We start from the raw sequence: 19,792 nt of genomic DNA, 5'->3' as shown, positions 1-19,792 counted from the left end.
TAATTTGTTGCAGAAACTGTGTGTTTCCATTTTTGTGGCAATCTCCAATAGTGTCTTTCAGGAAAGCAGGTTAAGTTGTTTAATTCCACTGGGCAAGGCCTACTCATCAAATACTCTGTTCAGCAGTAGCCTAAAGTTCCATTGGCTAAGTCATAGAACCCCGACTTTCAAGTATCTGTTTAGTATGGGAACACTCCCCTGTTTGCGAGCACTCTCCAAAACTGTAGGCCAGTGGACACATAAATGGGACCGTGAACATTGCATTGCGATTTTCATTGCCTTGTTGCCTGGTTCCTGCCTGGCAGAGAGGGTGAAAGCTGGACAGAGGATCTCTTGTATAGTTACCTATTCAATAATTAAACTTCCAGTTTTATGATAGCCAAATACAAAGTAGGATTACTCTTGAAGACTGAAGTAAGTTTTACAAATACTGCACATAGATAATGCTTCGCATGGCTTTTCTTTTTATTTGCTCATGGGATGTGGATATTTCATTTATTGCCCATCCCTAATTACTCGAGAAGGTGGTGACAAGCTACCTTCTTGAACTTGTAGGTACATCCATAGGGCAGTTAGGAAGTGAGTTCCAGGATTATAACCTAGCAATAAAGAAGGGATGACAATATATTTCTAAGGCAGGGTGGTGTGTGCCTTGGTGGGGGAATTGCAGGTCAAGGTGTTCCCTTGCGCCTGCTTTGCTTCTAGATGGCAGAGGTTGTAGGTTTGAAAGATGCTGTCGAAGGAGCCCTGGCGAGTTGCTGCAGTGCGTCTTTTAGATGGTACACACTGCTGCCACTGCACATCGGTGGTGGAGGGAGTGAATGTTTAAGGTGGTGGATGGGTTGCCAACCAAGTGGACCACCTTGTACTGGATAGTGTTGCGTTTCTTGACTGTTACTGGAGCCACGCCCTTCCAGACAAATGAAGAGTATTCCATTATACTCCTGACGTGTGTCTGGTAGATAGTAGAAAAGCTCTGGGGTTATTGGGGGGGGCGGGGGAAATAGGTGTGGGTAGCAGGTGAGTTAGTTGTCAGAGAATTCCCAGCTTCTGATCTGCTCTTGTAACCATAGGCCCAGGTCTTCCGATCAGGATCAGAAACCCTATTTCCAACCCTGATCGGACAAAAAATGCATTTACCTTCCTCCAATATTTCAGGACAGTCTTTCAATGGAGGATTCTTCACATCCGACCCAGTGTAGCAAATCTCATAAGGAACAGCACAGAGAATCTGCGCAGAAACCATAGCCCTTTTTTTTTACAGCACTGGATGCTGTATTCAGTAAGTAAAGAGTTTAAGTGTCCCCAAACTGCTTTGAAAACAGCAATGGAGAGAATGTAAGTGTGTAAGGTAAGTGGATAGGGTGGGTAAGGGGTTAGGATGGGTGAGGTAAGTGGGTAGGGTGGGTAAAGGGTAGGATGCCAGGTAGGTAGAGCGGGTGATTGGGTAGGTGGGTCAGGGTGGGTGTGGGGAGGGGGAGGGTGGGGGGGTGGGGGGTGGCGGTTGGAGGTGGGGTAGGGTGGGAGTTGGGAGTTAGGTTGGGGGCTAGTCCGGTTGGGTCGCAGGGACGAAGTCAGGTGGTGGGGGCTAGTCAGTTGGGGTCAGTGGATTGTTAGGGGGGGCGAACTAGAGGTAGGGGGTAGTCAGGGGATCGGAGGGTAGTCGGGGAGGCCAGTGTGTGTGATCAGGGTCAGTTGTACAGTTACCCAGGTGTTAGACTTGGTTTCTTCCAGTCTAACATTCCTGGGTAACTACCCAGGTAAGTAAGTTGGAACCATCCGAAGTCTCCGACTGACTCAGACTTGTAGACTTTTTTGGAGGGTCCTGGGAGTAGCGGAATTGCCCATTGGAAGTTCAAACTTCCTGGGTGATTCCCATAGAGTCCTTGTGTTGGGACTTCCCAGGGTCCCATAGCACATCTTCCGGGAAACGTCCGGTCTCCAGCTATCCGGAGGCTGGAAGATCTGGGCCATTGTATTTATATGGCTGGTCCACTTACATTTCTAGTCAACAGTAACCCCAGGATGTTAATGGTGGGAAATTCAGTGATGTTAATCCTCTTGAAGTTAAGGCAAGGCGGTTAGACTGTTGTGTCTTGTTGGAGATGGTCATTACCTGGCACTCATGTAGTGCAAGTGTTGCCATTTATCAACTCAAGGTGAATGTTAACAAGGGCATACTGCATGGGGTCATGGACTGCTTCGTTCTCTAAGGATTTGTGAATGGAACTGAACACTGTGCAATCGTCAGTAAACGTCCTCACTTCTGACCTTAAGATGGAGGGTAAGTCATTGATGAAGCAACTGAAGATGGTTAGGCCTGGGAAATATCCTGAGGAACTGTTGCAGTGATTTCCTGGGCCTGAGATGATTGGTCTCCAACAACCACAACAACCTTCTAGCCAGTGGAGTGTTTTTCCCTGATTCCGTATGACTTCAATTTTAGTAGGGCTCCTTGATGCCACACTCGGTCAAATGCTGCCTTAGCATAAAGGACCAACACTCTGAAATTCAATTCTTTTGCCCATGTTTGGATGAAGGCTGTAACAAGGTCTGGAGTCAAGTGGCCCTGGTGGAACCTAAATTGAGCATCGGTGAACAGGTTATTGGTCAGTAGATTTTGCTTGATGATACTTCCATTACATTGCTGATGATTGAGACTAGACAGTTGAGGTGACAATTAGCTAGATTGGATTTGTCCTGCTTTTTGAGGACCCTACATTACTGGGAAATCTTCCACTTTGTCGTATAGATGCCACTGTTGTAGCTGTACAGGAACAGCTTTAATAAAGGCATGGCAATTTCTGAAGCAGAAGTTTTCAACACTACAGCTGAGATGTTGTTGGGGCCCACAGCCTTTGCGATATCTACTGCGCTCGTCCGTTTCTCATTACAACTTGGAGTGGATCTAATTGGTTTAAGACAGGCATCTGTGATCGTGGAGACCTCAGGAAGAGACTGAGATGGAACATCCATTGGTTACAAATGCTTCATCCTTGTCTTTTACATTCATGTTCCCTCAGTGAGGATGTGGATATTCATGGACCTCTGACCAATATTTGTTTAATAGTCCACCACCATTCCCGACTGGATGAAGCAGGACTGCAAAGATTTGATCTGACTGGATGGTCTGGGATTGCTTAGCACTCCCTAGAGTGTGTTGCTTCTGCTTTTTAGCATGTTTTAGTGTTGTGTTGTTGGTTCAGCAGGTTGGCACCTCATTTTTAGGCATGTCTGGGTTCTGTTTCTGGTGTGTTCTCCTATGCTCCACATGCTTCCTATGACCCACAGCGCTTCATGAATACCCAGTCTTGAGCTCTAGATGTGTTCTGAAACAATCCCATCTAGCATGGTAATAATGCCACAAAACAAAATAGTGGGTGTCCTTAGTGTGAAGACGGGACTTTATCTCTACAAAGGACTTGCAGATGTCACTTCTACCAATACTATCACAGATGGATGCATCTGCAGCAGATATGTTGGTGAGGTAGGTTTTTCACTCATGTTGGTTCTCACACTTGCTGCATGTACAGTCTAGCACCTATGTTCTTCAAGACTCATCCAGCTTGGTCAGTTGTGACAGTAGCAAGCAACCCTTGGTAATGCACACTGAAGTCCCCCACTCAGAGTGCTCTTGATACCCTCAGTGCTTCTTCCAATTGTTGTTCAACATGGAGGAGTACTGTTTGATCAGCTGAGGGACAACAGTAAGTTGTAATCAGCAGGAGGTTTCCTTACCTATTTTTGACCTAATGCCGTGAGACTCCATTGGATATGGAGCCAATGTTGAGGACTCCATGGGTCACTGCTGATGAGTCTGTCTGGCAGTGGGACAGAAAGTATCTAGGAATGGTGATGGAGGAATCTAGGACATTGGTTAAAAGATATGATTCTGTGAATACGACTGTGACTATGTCAGGTTGTTGCTTGGTTGGTCTGTGGGCCAACTCTCCTAATTTTGGTATAAGTCCTCAGATTTTAGTGAGGAGGACTTTGTAGGGTCGACTGGGCTGGTTGTGGGTCTGACGTGTGCTGTGCCTGGGTCGATGTCTGGGTTTTATTCTTAGACTTTTTTGTAGTGACTTAGCAATGTGAGTGGCTTGCTAGGCAAAGAGTCCACCACATTGTTGTGGTTTTGGAATCACATATTGGCCAGAGCAGGTGAAGACTACAGATTTTTGTATATGAAAGACAGTAGTGAAGCAAACTGATGTTTTGCAACATTCCAGTAATTTCATGATCACTATTACTGATACTAGTTTTATTCTATTTTTATTTAATTAAATGAAATTAAATTCCCTAGCTACCATGGTGGGATTTGAACTCAGGTTTCACATCAGTAGCCCAGGCCTGTGGATTATTAGTTCAATAGCAAAACGACCATGCCTGTGCCTACATGCTCCTTTCATACCCGAGTCACTACAGATTTTTTTACCACATCGTCCTCTTGATGTCCTTTGTTTGGCTTTATTTTATATCACATCACATCTAATGGTTGATCTAATGAATCTTGTACACATGTAGCTAGTTTAATTAATCAACAGATGCCCAAAAATCAATTAATATGAATTAAATGAGGTACACAAACACTAAGCAAGGCCATACATAATTCACCATCACACTGTCATTAGATGCTTAGCATCTTTAGATAAAAGTCAGGCACAATTGATTTTGGATATGGACAGATAAATTATTGAAGCTGCGGATAAGTGTACCAAATTAAAGCTTTGTTTAAAATTCGAATGCTTCATCTAGTGTTTCTTAAACTTTTCATTGGTCGTGCTTTTCCTCAGTTGGAATGAAAGTTTTGAGCCAGAATTTTCCTGCCCTGTTGGCGTTGGGCGTCATGGCGGGGGGCTACAATTTGGCGAGAAGGCCAAAAATTGGTTTCACGCTGGCGTGAAAGCACAGCGGGATCATCCGATGGTGTCCGCCAAGACGGAACACCAATCCCACTGGAGGGATGCAAACTAAGACCCGACCGGAATCATACCTCCGCGCCAAATTTACCTTTATGCCAGCAAGAAAACTCGCCGGCCCAGAACACGTCTGGGCAAGTGTGACGTGCAGAAGTTGGGACTTACCATTAGGGCCTTGCTATGGACATCCGAGGGCCAGAAGATGCTGGAGCCCTACAGCTACAGGACCCTGGAGGAGCACATGCATCGCATGCTGGGTGGATTCTCATGGACACGGCTCTGCCATGAAGCAGCTCATTAAAGGTGGGAGATCCCCGTTGATGTCTGGGGTCTGCTTCGGAACATCACAGTATCACAGTCTTGGCCATGGGCTGCTACAGATGATCAGCAAGGGGGGAGAGAGGAAGCTCTAGCTGTGAGTGGGAGGGGAAGGCGTAACGGTGGGGGGGTTTTTGCAAGAGGAAGGTCTAGTTTGACTGGGAGAGGGAGGTGTACCGTTGGCAGGGGGTTGGGGGGTGCGGGGGGACGAAGCTGTCAGGGGGATGAGGAAGGTGTTGGGGGGGTGAGGTTGGGAGGGTGTAAAGGGGGAGAATGCAGCAACTGGAGAATTAAGTGTAAGGGGGAGGACAGTGTAAAGGAAAGAGTTTGGTGGGGGGGAAGGAGTTCGGAGGGGAAAGAGTTCGGAGGGGGGAGGAAGGAATAGGCGTGGAGGAGGGAGTAAGGGGAGAGAAGGGAGCAAGAGGAGAGGAGGGAGTAAGGGGGGTGGGAAATGTCCAAGTGAATGTGCAAGGGAGGAGTCTGTGGAGTCAATGACTGCCTCCTGGGGAGTGAAATAAGGCTGGGCGTGGTAGGAGGGAATGGTGAGTATGAAAGGGGGGCGGAATGAGCTGGAAGGTTGGGAGAGTGTGTGCGACAGTAACAGCAGAAGGGACGGCGAGGGTGGTTGGTGGGGACTCGAACCCTATGGATGGGAAGGAGGAGGTCGGAGAGGTCAATGTAGATGGGGATGGGGTTCTCAGGAAGGTAGAGAACATACACGTTCACCTGGACATCCTGGAAAGAAAAAAGGTTCTAGTTGGTAGGTGATGGCAGGAGGTGGAAGGTGATACCGGGATGTCAACAGTGATGGGGGAAAGGACAAGAGTGACTGGGGGAGGGGAAACAATGGGGGAGCTGAGCAGAAACTTGACTACAACCATGTTTTTCAAATCGAAAGTCAGTAGAGCCTCAGGTTGGGCAGGAACAAGTGCTGCATGGGAGTGTGATCTGTGGGTGGGCGGAGATACAGATCAGCTCACATGGACAACTGAAAGAGATCCCCAGCAGGCCACATTAAAAATGCTTGGGACATTGAGATGAGTGTGATGGAGGAAGGCTCTGTGTGCGTGGGAAAATGCTTATAAGAGGCTCCTAAAAGGCCCAGCCACACAGTTCTCCCTCCAGAATCACTCGGGGCTGGCTGCATGCAGCTGAATTACTAGTGATGGAGGATGCAGGACTCGCGAAGCCTGTCAATGAAGCTGAAAGACATTACACATTCTTCAGTGAAAGTGAATATATTTTCAGATTATAAAGTGACAAAATGTGTTCACCCATGCATGCCACTTGTGATCAGAAATTCTTAACTTTTCTAGGTCTACCACTTATTCTAGGCACTGCCCTGACATCTGCAGAAGGAGTGGAGACAGCTTGTGCAATGGTTGGCCCTGTTGCCTCTGATGACTTTGGCTTGCGTTCTCTGGAGAGGTGAGGCCCTGAGGGCTCCGGCTTGCTCTGGCTGTCCTCCTGTGGGCCAACTGCTCCTTCTGCCATGACAGAGGATGGGGTTGAGGGGCTCACAGGCAAAGGCGACTTGGAGGGAGAGGACAGCCTCTGAAATTCCTGAGTGGATGACCCAGGGGTGTCCAGCTGCCGCTCCTCCTCCCTTCGGGTGCCCGAGGGCCCTGGCCTGCCTTGTTGAGGGGAAGGACGCCTGGAGGGATGAAGAGATGCTCCGTGTCCCCTCTCACGTTGCCAATGCAGGTCTACATGTATCTCTGCATTCTGCTGCACCAGGGTCTCCATGGCGTCTGCCATCTTTCTCATGGAGACCTCCATGTATGCACATGTGGGCACCACTTCATCAGAGAGCAGGCAGACGCACTCCTTTGACTCATGTACCACTCTGTTGAGAGCTTCCAACAGCTCTGCGTGATGTTCCCCCATCTTCTGCTGACTCTCCGTGATGAGTTGTAAGGCCAAATCCAGAGGCTCAGAATCTGACTCGGACCTCACTGATGCTTCTTCCGCGGCAGTCCTCCAAGTGCTGGGGAGCTGGGCTGAACCTTCTTCCTCCTGCTGCAGACACGTGTCCATGCGGTGACCATCAGATTGTGAACCCGAGCCTGCTCTATATCTAGGTCCCACTGAGGTATGTGTCTCTGCACTGGTGGAGGGTGTGGGTAAGTGCTGTGACGGGTCTTCCAGGCAGCTTATTTCCAGCTCTTCAATGGAGGAGGTGTCCTTTTGGCTGGAGGTAAGGACCTGGATGGAGCTGAGAGGCTGGCTGGCTGAGGGTGTCGGTCGCTTGGCAGAGCTCCCTGTGAACCAGTGTAGAGATAAGTAGTGCATGGCAGCAGAGTCAAAAGTAGGAGAGAGAGCCCTCACAGTTGCATTGAGAGAGAGATGATATGGTGCAGGATCCTCACGTGGGTGTTCACCACCGACCTTACCATCGCCGCAGGCAGGGTCCACATCTTCACCAGTCAGTGTGATGGTATGTTCCTCAAAGTGAGTGAGGGGCCTAATGTGGTCCACTCCACCCCCAGTCTGGTACCTCCCCCTGTTGTTGTGAGCCAGCTTCTCCTGCATGAAAACAGATGGAGAGAGTGTGAGCAGGACACATGGCACTGCATGGAATGTTTGTGTGGTGAGTGGAGACATGGATGGGATGAGGGCGTGAGCTCCAGAGGATATGAGCCTGATAGAGATGTGAGGGTGTGTGTGAGAGTTAGTGATTTTGTCCCTTGAGGTATGAGATCCCTGTGGGTATATGATGGGTTTGTGAGTGTCTGGGTTGAGAGTGATGAGCTGGTTGATTTACCCTGGCGGAACAGATGGGATCATTCATCCTCTTATTGGATAGCTGACCTCCTCTGTGCTCTGGTGGCACTGATCACCACTGCCTCTGCCGCCCAGGCTGGATTGGTGACTCTAGTGGACCTCCTATAGCCAGAGCAGGGGTACAGGACATCGCGGCGGCCTTCCACTGTGTCCACCAGGTGCTCCAGAGAGACGTCACTGAATTTAGGGGCTGCCGTCTTCTATGCTTTCGGGGCCCCTGGTTGCCTGGAGTAGTCCTGGTCTGCAGACATGAAGTAGGCTGTGCTCTAGTGCGCTTTAAATATGGTGCCTGGAGTGAGGAAGCACTGAGGTCGCGGTGTGGTGGGCAAATCCGAGCCCCCCTGCCAGTGATCCGGTGTGTTCCCCGTGAATGCATAATTAACAAGGCAGGACTTGACAGGGATGGGACGATACAGCGCGGAAAGCCTTGAGAAGGCAGATGCCAGTGATTTAACTTTTTTTATTCATTCACGGGAAGTGGGCTTCGCTGGCTGGGCCAGCATTTATTGCCCATCCCCAGTTGCCCTTGAGAAGGGCGGTGGTGAGCTGCCTTCTTGAACCGCTGCAGAACTGTACTAAAATGCCTTGGTCGGAGGTGCAGCTTGTTCTGGAGCACAAGTTGTCATTACCACTGACTGGATATTGTCAGGGCCCATAACCTTTGCTATATCCAGTGCGCTCAGGTGTTTTTTGCTATCATGTGAAGCGAATCGAATTGGTTGAAGACTGGCTGCTGTGGTGGAGCCCTCAGGAGAAAGCCAAGATGGATCATCCACTTGGCACTTCTGGCTAAGATGGTTACAAATGCTTCAGTTTTGTCTTTTGCACCTATCTGCTGGGCTCTGCCATCATTGAGGATAGGATTGTTTATGGACCCTCCTCCCTCTATTACTTGTTAAATGGTCAATGACCATTCATGACTGGATGTGATAGGACTGTAGAACTTTGATCTGATCTGTTGGTTGTGGAATTGCTTAAGCTTTGTCTATAGCATGCTGCTTCCACTGCTCAGCATGCATGTTGTCCTGTGTTACGGTTTCAGCAGGTTGGCACCTCATTTTTCTGTATGTGTGTGTTGCTCCTGGTATGCTACACTCCTCATTGAACCAGGGAATCCTGTGGCTTGGTAGCAATGGTAGAGTGAAGGGCATACAGGTCATGAGATTACAGATTGTAGTTGAATACAGTTCTGCTGCTGCTGATAGCCCACAGCACCTCATGGATGCCTAGGTTTGAGTTGCTAGATCTGTTCTGAGTCCATTCAGCAAAGCGGTAGTGCCACACAATATGATGAAGGATGTCCTCACTGTGAAGACAGGAATCATCTCCACAAGGACTATGCCATGATGACTTGTACTGTCATGGATAAATACATCTATAACAGGTAGGTTGTTGGGGACAAAATCAAGTCGGTTTTTCACTCTTGTTAGTTCTCTCACCAGCTGCCATAGCCAGTCTAGGAAATGTGTGCTTCAGGTCTCGGCCAGCTGATTTAGTAATGAAACCACTCTCAGTGGTGGACTTTGAAGTCCCTCACCCAGAGTTCATTTTGTGCCCTTGATACGTTCAGTACTTCGTCCAAACTGTGTTCAACATGGTGGAGTACTGATTCATCAATTGAGGGACAACTACAGGTGGTAATCAGCAGGAGGTTTCCTTGCCCCCCTATGTTTGACCTGATGGCATCCAGAATCAATGTTGAGGACTCCCTGGGGCCACTCCCTTCCGACTGTATACCACTTTGCTGTCACCTCCAGTGGTTCGGTCCTGCTGGTGCAACATCACATATCTTGGGATGGTGATAGAGGAGCCTGGCACATTGGCTGAGGTATGATTCTGTAAGTGTGACTGTGTCAGGCTGTTGGTTGACTAGTCACTGGATAGCTTTCCTATATTTGGCACAAGTCTCCATGTGTTACTGATGAGGACTTTGCAGGGTTGACTGGGCTGTGTATGCCTTTGTCACATTTTGTGTGAAGGTGAAGAATTGTTTAACATTTAGAATAAGGGATACCTATTCTGATTAAAGAGAAGTACAATTTTTGCTTGTCAAAGTGTCTCAAGCCCTGTAAAAATGGCTGCATATACTAATACAATATATTAATTCAATTTTTGTTGTGGAGCAGCATACCCAATTCAAAACACTTGCGCCGGAAACCAATCTGCTAAACCTATATCTTCGTAGCACTAAAATTGCTTTGAGAAGACACATCTCAAGGGGTAAAACGGCAGTTGCCATTAACTTAACAAAACAGCACAGCATGGAGGACAGAGTCAGTCAGAGAGCAGCTGGTAGTAATTCACACTGCTTTCAGATAACGATAATCGCCCCAGAACAGAACTCTTTGATGACTGCTCTATCCTTCATTCACAATTTGTCCCGTCTGTTCAGATAAGCTCAGTGGTGACAGCACTTCCTGACTTTAACAGCTGTGGCTTCTCAAAGGGTCATTGTGCGACTACTAATTATTGTAATTTCATTAGCATAAATTATTTGTCCTACCAATGATTGATCGCTATGATTTTTTTCAACACCATCCGCTTTGCATTTGTCTGTGAGCACAGTGCAGTGATGCATGCAACTAATGCCCTAGTTTTATGTCAAAAGAAGCGTCAATCGTTCTTTTTTGGGACTTGCAAAATGAAATCATCATCTCAAAGTGCTTAAATTTCACTTAAAGCAAATTTTCACTCAGACATTTTGTTTTTGGTGCCAGGAGTTTTATTTTATTATCTATTAGAGTTCATAACATTAATGACTAGGGATATTTTTAAAGAAAAACTATCAGCAAAATAAAACCAAATTTAACAAATTTCTGAAAATGAGCTGAACTGGTTCTGCGTAAACATAATAAAAAAACCTGAGAGTAAAGATTTTTGGCATTTTCCTTCATTTTTTAAAACTTTTTTTTAAAAACACCGATTTGTGAAGGCATAGGTATTTGGATGATTAATATTTAAATTATGGCAAATGATATGATAGGCATATGTCGCAAACTCTGAAAACTGCATAGCTTGCTTGTATTTTTTTAGTTGATTTTGTTAGTAATAAAATGCTCATGAATTGAAGCTGCATATTTAAACATGTAAAACATTCAGAAGAACAGAGTTTGTTATGAATGTCACATTGAACCGTTTCAATTTCTTTCTTAAAATCTAATAGCTTGATTTTATGTTACATCTAATAATTTTTAAAGTAATTCCTGATGTTGGTACAGCAGCATGAGATGTTGAAATTCTCGTTAAACATCGATTAATGAGAAACTGCATGAGCCAAATTAACTAAAATGTTGAGGTTATGAATATAATTCCAATTGCAAAAGATAAAAACACGTTCTGCTTTTCTTACTACTAATTCAGAATCTATGTTAAAATTTCACACATAATTCAGGGCATGAGATAAAAGAAACCTCTAAATTGTCTTCCTGGCTGAATAATTTTAAATTCTTCTTCTGGGGATTTCACAAAAAACCCAGGCATTAACAGTAATGGAATTATCACGTTGTAATACAATCGGTAGTTACCACAATACAGAACGTGAGCTTCTGACTGCTATATGATCATTTAAGGCCTATAATTAACTTCTTCAGACTTCAAATGGAGCTTCAAAACATTAAAGAGTAGTAAACGTGCATATAGTACAATTCTGTGCTTTTGTTTAGCTAACAGCATGAAGCCCTTACGGCTATTTTTCACAACAACTATATTTGAACAGCATAGTCTCTAAATTCGATCGGGTTACTCTTGCTTCAGAGGTATAAAATGGGCACCCAAAGGGCTAATATGGTGGATGTCATGCATGTGCTCATTCTGCACTCGAAGTGTATCACTTGCTATATTGGATCAGGTTTCTCAATAGGCGTTCAGAACGCTTGCCTGAAACTTGAGTTATGCCCGTTGCATATGCAAATTGGTGACCCAACACCCATTCCAGACCATTTTGCAAGATTCATTTATGATTGTGCAGTGCATGTGCAGTGTATACTGTGGTCAGTTCTTTTAGGCAATCAGCAGCCAAACCAATGGTTCTGAAAAGGATTGCTGGAGGCTGCCATCCAAAGGTTTTTTGTATCGATGTGGAGCCAATTGCCCCATAACCCCACAATCCCCCCCAACCACCCACCCACCCCCAATCTCCAGCAAAGGTCCTCAGCTGGCATCTGAGTCAGCCTGTCTTGTTCTTCCTCCTCCAACTCCTGAGCTACTCATGAGGCCATGAATGGTACCTGCAAGCCAGCGGAACAATCTGCCCTGTTCCAGCCACCAGTTTCATTCGGGTTAATTTGAGTGCGATTCAATTTATAGCCCCATGTATTTTTTTAACAGAAATTCCCATACTTATCTATTGAAAATATAGATATGTGAAGCAGTTGCCTTTTAAAAAAACTGTAAATGCAAAATCAATGTAATTGACTCCTTGACTTGATAAAAACCTTCGATAAAGCCCAGGGTTAACTGGCCTATGTAATTGAAACAGCTTTGTTGCTCCTGCTATGTCAAAGCAACATTATGACTGATATCTGGCCAATATTCAGCTAATACTTGAAGCACTAAATTCTGTTTATTGTGCTTTATTAATAATTGCAACATAAATAATATTTTAAATCACCTGAGGTAACATTTTATATGTTCATTACTATATGAAGCAAATTAAATATGGTACTTTAGAAATTCCTGTCAATTACATCCAAAATCAATTTTTAAATTAATAATAATATTTGATATATCCTTACCATAACTGTAAATAAAATTGCTAAAGGAATGTGGGCACTATAATTAATAAAACTGTAATATTGTGAAGCTAATGTTTTAATAAATGTATAAAAGGATGTTGGTTTTAGTATTTACAGAATGTTGTACCTCAAATTGCTGACTGAAAATTATTCCTCAAAGTGTATAATGTACATCATAGTCCTGTGATTAATCACAAAGTGAGATTTCTGAAGTATTTCTCATTCAAAGAAATATTTTAACTTTCTCAGATTATTTAGTAGAAAGAATCTTATCTTTCAATGATCATTATCACTTAAAACAATGTGACTAAGGTAAGAATGTCTTTTAAGTCTCATACATTGATGCATTTCTGCACATTAACTTTGACTGACCCTGATAAGATACGCACCTTAATCCCCTCAATCTCCTCAATGAATCTCCTGCTGACAGACACTAGGGCCTCCTGTGGCCACTCATGAAACCAGTCAATAGCTGTGCAGTTAACTATGGCTGGGAACTTCCGGGCTCTCACGCGCAAGGTTGAACCAACTGGGGAGAAACAGAGAACAACCTGCAGGGGACAAGATTAAAAGCATAACCATATAATAGCCTTGATCAAAGCAAGTACTCAGGGTGAATTATGATCCCATGAGAAGATTATTAGTGGATCAGCATTCTAATAAGTTCAGCTAAGAAGCCACTTATCTACATAAGTATTGGATCAAATTTACATTAGTAGAAGGCTGTTTCGCTCTGAATGACTAAAAAACACAGTACTAATTAATTACTCATGGCATAAAAATGTTTATCCTTAAGAAAGGTGTAACAACATTTTAAATGAACTGTAATTTCTCCGCAGCCTTGTATATTAATGAATTCTGAACGGTTCTTTTTTTAAAAAAGGTTATTTTCAGTTATGTGGAAAAAGATGCCCGAAGATTCACAGATCATTATCTCGGCAATTTACATTGGGATGGATCCTACTAATGACCCCTGGCACTGGACCATTAGACTGTGGAGTCAGTGAGAGGGCAACTCACATGGTCTTGATGGATTCCAGTACGACTAGGTTCACACCTTGGAAACTTTACCTGCCCCCGGAATATGTCCGACAGTCTGACGGAGCATGCCTGTTCCAAGGGCGAGTCCCAGGTGAGATCCAGTATCATTAGCAAAGTGGTGAGTACACCTTTTCTTACTTGGCATACTAAACTCCGAAGATGCTCCAAACATGTGCGAGGAAGAGGACATGGAACTGTCAATGTTCTTGCCTCTACTATCATACCAGCCTTGCAAGGGACAGAGGGTCTGTCCTAGGCACCACTCTCAATGTAGCCCAACATATCTGGGTCCTATTTCCAGTTTTTCGGTTGGAGTTAGTGTGTGCTCTCGAAGGGTGAGCCCCAATATCCTTCTGAGAAACTGAGTGCTTTCAATGGCATGTAGATAAATGAATACTATAAAGGAGTGGTGAAGAATGAGCTCTAAGTTTGAACTACAAATTCTTGCTCTTTATTAAAAGATAAAACTGAAGTCGAAAATTACATGTTTAAGTTGTAAAGATTTGGGTAAATAATAAATAAATATTTTATACAATTTAGGGACAGTTACAGAAGAAGCAGTTCTTCTTTAACCATGATTAAATATTGAGTATGCTGTGTCTATGTCATACAGAATTTAATAATAGGTTGTACTGCAGTGGGAGACCATGGAAACAAGGTTATTTTGTGACAAGAGCGAAGATATTAAGAGCATTGCTCTGGGCTACATTATTTTCCCAAGTATAGTCATTTTTATTATTATACTAATTAGTGTCCTCCACCTTTGCATTAGGTAGCCAAGAACAAGCGTAATATTCGGTTCAAACAGTATTAGATAGCAGGGAGGCAACTGCGTCAAGCATAAGAGGGGGGGGATGGTGCCAGATGGGAGGTAGTAGAGGGAAGTTGAAGGGAGGGAAGGACAGAGAAGAAGATGGACAGAAATGGGGGAGAGGAGTTGGAAAGTGGCCAAGAGTAGATGTGAAAGGAGAGGAGAAAGGCAGTGGGAAGAGACTGGGACAGGACGAAAATGAGTAAAGGATCAGGATAAAGAGGGGTTTGAAAGAGATGATGGGATAAAAGAGATGGAGATTGGAGGAGGGAGATGAATGGAGAAGCAGAAGCAGCCTGTCATAGAAACACAGAAAATAAGAGGAGTAGGTCATTCAGCCCTTTGAGTCTGCTCCACCATTCAACATAATCATGGTTGATCTTCTATCTCAACGCTGTACTCCCACTCTCCCCCCATTCCCCTTGATGCCTTTAGAGTCTAGATATCAATCTATTTCCTTCTTAAATATATTCAATGACTTGGCCCCCACAGCCTTCTGTGGTAGAGAATTCCATAGATTCACCACCCTCTGAGTGAAAAAGTTTCTCCTCATCTCAGTCCTAAATGGTCTACCTCGTATCCTGAGACTGTGACCCCTTATTCTAGACACCCTCAGCCAGAGGAAATGTTGTCCCTGTATCCAGTCTGTCCAACCCTGTCAGAATTTTATATGTTTCAATCTGATCTCCTCTCATTCTTCTAAACTCCAGTGAATGCAGGTCTAGTCGGCCCAATCTCTCCTCCTATGACAATCCTGTCATCCCAGGAATCAGTCTGCGCTCCCTCTATGGCAAGTATATCCTTTCTTAGGTAAGGAGACCAAAACTGCACACAATACTCCATGTGTTGTCTCACTAAGGACCTGTACAGCTGCAGTAAGTCATCCTTGCTCCTGTACCCAAGTCCTCTCGCAATGAAGGCCAACATACTTTTTGCCTTCTTAACTGCTTGCTGCACCTGCACGCTTGCTTTCAGTGATTGGTGTACAAGGATACCTAGGTCCCTTTTTTAAAATTTTTAAATAACACTCTGCTATTCTGCTTTTCCTACCGAAGTGGATAACTATACACTTATGCACGTTTACTGCATCTGCCATATATTTGTCCACTCGCTCAACATGTTCAAATCACCTTGAAGCCTCTTAACACCCTCCTTATTGCTCACATTCCCACCAAGTTTCGTGTCGTCAGCAAACTTGGAAATAATACATTTGGTTCCCTCATCCAAATCATTGATATATATTGTGAATAGCTGGGGCCCAAGCACTGATCCCTGCAGCACCCCACTAGTCACCGCCTGACACTCCGAAAAAGACCCACTTATTCCTACTCTCTGTCTCCTGTCTGCAAACTAATTCTCAATCCATGCTAATATATTACCCCCAATCCCATGCTCTTTAATTTAACACACTAACCTTTTATGTGGCACTTCATCAAAAGCTTTCTGAAAATCCAATACACCACATCCACTGGTTCTCCCTTATCTATTCTGTTAGTTACATCCTCAGAAAACTCCAGTAGGTTTGGCAGACATGATTTCCCTTTCACAAATCCTTGTTGACTTTGTCTAATCCCGTTGATATTTTCTAAGTGTCCCATTATCACATCCTTTATAATAGACTCTAACATTTTCCCTACTACTGATGTTTGGCTAACCGGTCTATAATTCCCTGTTTTCTCCCTCCCTCCTTTTTTAAATAGTGGGGTTACATTTGCCACTTTCCAATCTGCCGGGACTGTTCCAGAATCTACTGACTTTTGGAAGGTGACAACCAACGCATCCAGTATTTCCTTGGTCACATTCTTTAGTACCCTGGGATGTAGGTTCCTCGGCCCTGGGGATTTATTGGCTTTCGGTCCCATTCATTTCTCCAGCACTACTGTTTTAGTAATACTAATTTCCTTCAATTTTTCCTTCTCACAAGACCCTTGGTTCCCTAGCATTTCTGGGAAGTTATTTGTGTTTTCCTCTGTGAAGACAGAACTAAAGTAGCTGTTTAATTGCTCTGCCATTTCCTTGTTCTCTATTATAATTCTCCCGTTTCAGACTGTAAAGGACCTACGTGTGTCTTCACTAATCTTTTTCTTTTTACATACTTATAGAAGCTTTTACAGTCCGCTTTTATGATCTTTGCAAGTTTACTCTCAATTTTTCCCCTCTTAACCAATCTTTTGGTCCTCCTTTGATGAATTCCAAACTGCTCCCAATCCTCAGCCTTGCTATTTTTTCTAGCAACTTTATTTGGATCTAATACTATCCTTAATTTCTTTTGTTAGTCATGATTGGGCCACTTTTCCTGTTGTATTTTTGCACCAGAAAGGAATATATAACTGTTGCACTGCATACATAGTTCCTTAAATGTTGGTCATTGTCTATCCACTGTCATGTCTTTTAATGACGTTCCCCAACCTATCTTAGCCAACTCATGCCTCATACCTTCATTGTTTCCTTTGTTAAGATTTAGGACCCCAGTTTCAGATCAAACTACTTCACTTTCCATCCTAATGAAGAATTCTATCATGTAGTGGTCGCTGTTCCCTAAAGGACCCAGCACAACAAGATTATTAATTAAACCCTTCTCATTGCACAATACCAAATCTAGGATAGCCTGTTCCTGAGTTGGTTCCTTGACATACTGGTCTAAAAAGCCATCTTGTGTACGCTCCAGAAATTCATCTGCCACAGTGTTATTGTTAATTTGGTTTGCCCAGTCTATATGTATATTAAAGTCACCCATGATTACTGTAGCACGCTTGTTACATACACCTCTAATTTTCTGTTCAATGCCGTCCTCTACTTTATCACTACTGTTTGGAGATCTATAGCAGCTCCCACTAATGTTTTCCGACCCTGTTGCTTCTTAGCTCCACCCAGAATGATTCAACATCTAGATTTATGGACTCAATATCCTTTCTCACTGTTGCACTGATTTCATCCTTAACTAACAACGCCCCTCCTTTTACTTTTTGCTTGTCTGTCCTAAATATTGAGTACCCTTGGATATTCAGTTCCCAGCCTTGCTCACCCTGCTTCCATGTCTCCGTAATTGCAATCATATCGTGCCTGTTTACATCTATTTGCGCTATTAATTCGTCTACCTTATTGCGAATGCTCCGTGCATTCAGATACAGTGCCTTTAGACTTGTCTTTTAAACATTTTTACAGATTTTTTTTGTACTATGGCCCTATTTGCAGCTAGCCCTCATTTCTTCTGCCTTCCACTTTTGCTTTCTACTTTTCTGTCTTTCATTCCTATCTTTGTTTCCCTCTCTTGTGTCTCCCTGCTCAGGTTCCCATCCCCTGCCAATCTAGTTTAAATCCTCCCCCACAGTACTAGCGAATACCCCTGCGAGGATATTGGTCCCGGTCCTGCTGGGGTGCAACCCGTCCAGTTTGTACAGGCTGTCAATGGGTAGGAAGGGATTAAGGGGAGAGTTACTTAATTTAATTACCTAAGATACTTAATTTAAACACTTTGGTTGGACGTCTATGCCACCAGGAGTGTATCTCTGGCAATTGGTTGCGCCAAGTGGATGAAAGTTACCCACGCAAAACTAAACTGGAAAATATTTAACATTTTCCGAGGTCAAAGCCAAGTGCTAGATCTAGATCTTTAGGCAGACCCAAATTCTGCCAATTGACAGAATGATATGTGTTTGCTTTCAATCCACACATATTTGCCATGACTTCTCGGATGCAAATGGCATTGTTTCTTGTGGGTTAAAGCTCTTTCTTCTTACAAGAACCCAGTGGCCAGAATTTTCCAGTCCCGTTGCGAGAAGGCCAAAAATCGGTTTAAGCTGCCATGAAACCAGTTTGTCATTGTCCGCTACACCCGTCAATGGCGGGCCGTGTTTTCCACCGCCACACGTCGGGAACGTTATTTTAATTTATCTGCATCCAATTATAAGCCCTACTTGCAGGAATCATCACCCCACGTCGGTGTGACTTCAGAATGGCGTGCTTCACGACTGCATTTAAAAGCAGTGCACCTGGCGACCTGAACTTCGAGGGGAACTCGGAGGTGGGTGCATACAACCTTGCACAGCACACGCAACCATCACCCTAGCACATCAAGGAAGAGGCACTGCACATTCACGGAGGGCACAGGCAAGTTGCTTTTTCCCGGCTAGCTTTCAGTGCGGTACCGGGGCAAGCGCTCCTGTGCAGCTCAAACCGGGGAGGTAGGGTAGGGCTGGAGCGGAATGTGGGTCAAGACAAACTTAAGGAAATACTCAGGCACATGCTGGGGGTTGGTGCGGGGGAATGAGGAAAATGGCCACGCACTTGGAAAAGCTTGTCAAAAGTGAGCATTCTTCCACAACAGAAACTGTTTAGCTGCACCTCCATTGACACGCTTGGAGTCGGGTCTCTGAAGCCTTTCTGCCCGCCCAAGCAACACAAAAGCATGAAATTGCCACCAAATGCTCCAGAACTTTTCACACTTCAGGTGCAGGCTGCAATTAGCTGACTGGGCAAGTTGTACAATTCCCTTGTGAAAGGTGGCCATGGTGCAGTCACTGGTGGAAGCGCTCACAGACCCCTTGTCTTTAGTAAGGCATGGACCAGTATCCATAATTCAAGCTAACAGCACAGTATGCAGTCCAGTGGCTTAAGCTACTGCCAGTCGGTCAAGTGGAGTGGAGCGGAGTTGAATGGGTTTTGGAGAGCCAGTGAGCGCACTACACACTGGCCAACCAAGTGGTGGCCAGCACTTTCTTGTATGTGCGAAGGGGCCTTCTGACTTAACCAAGAGAGGTTCGTAGTACACCCATGTAACTTTCTCTCTTTGATTCTGCAGGAGGAGAACATCAGGATCGTGAAGCCTGGTGATTTAGTGGTTTGCCTCATGACTTACAGAGACCAGAGAAGAAGTAGGGAGTGGCGGAGGCCCCTGGCTCAGCAAAGGGATGAGCACCATCCTCAAGGTGAAGGGGCGGCAGGGACTGCTGCGCACACAATTAAAGATCCATGGTGAGCTGTCGCTCATAGGTGCCTTGCTAGACCCAGGGTCTATAGACAACGCTTGTCATTCCTGCAACTGACTGAGAACCAGTGTCACCAAATACTGCGCATGCCTAGGGAACTGGTCAGCTACATATGCCACCTGCTGCAGGATTTAGCGCCACAGGGACACGGAGGACATCCACTGCCAGTGACCGTGAAAGTGACTGCAGCGCTCAATT

General features: G+C 44.8%; 1 protein-coding gene across 1 annotated transcript in view; it reads right to left on the bottom strand.

Moving 5' to 3' along the window:
• The window catches only part of LOC144678871 (dynein axonemal heavy chain 11-like), a 552,140-nt gene that overhangs the window by 176,270 nt on the left and 356,078 nt on the right, over positions 1–19,792 (bottom strand). Inside the window, exon 55 of the mRNA XM_078538870.1 lies at positions 13,144–13,305. Within this exon, the coding sequence (XP_078394996.1) occupies positions 13,144–13,305 (162 nt within the window). The remainder of the gene's footprint in view (positions 1–13,143; positions 13,306–19,792) is intronic.

The sequence above is a fragment of the Cetorhinus maximus genome, chromosome 3, assembly GCF_964194155.1.
Source record: "Cetorhinus maximus chromosome 3, sCetMax3.hap1.1, whole genome shotgun sequence".
Lineage (NCBI taxonomy): Eukaryota > Metazoa > Chordata > Chondrichthyes > Lamniformes > Cetorhinidae > Cetorhinus > Cetorhinus maximus.
Note: the sequence above shows the minus strand (reverse complement) of the source record. Positions and strands in the feature narration are given on the sequence as shown.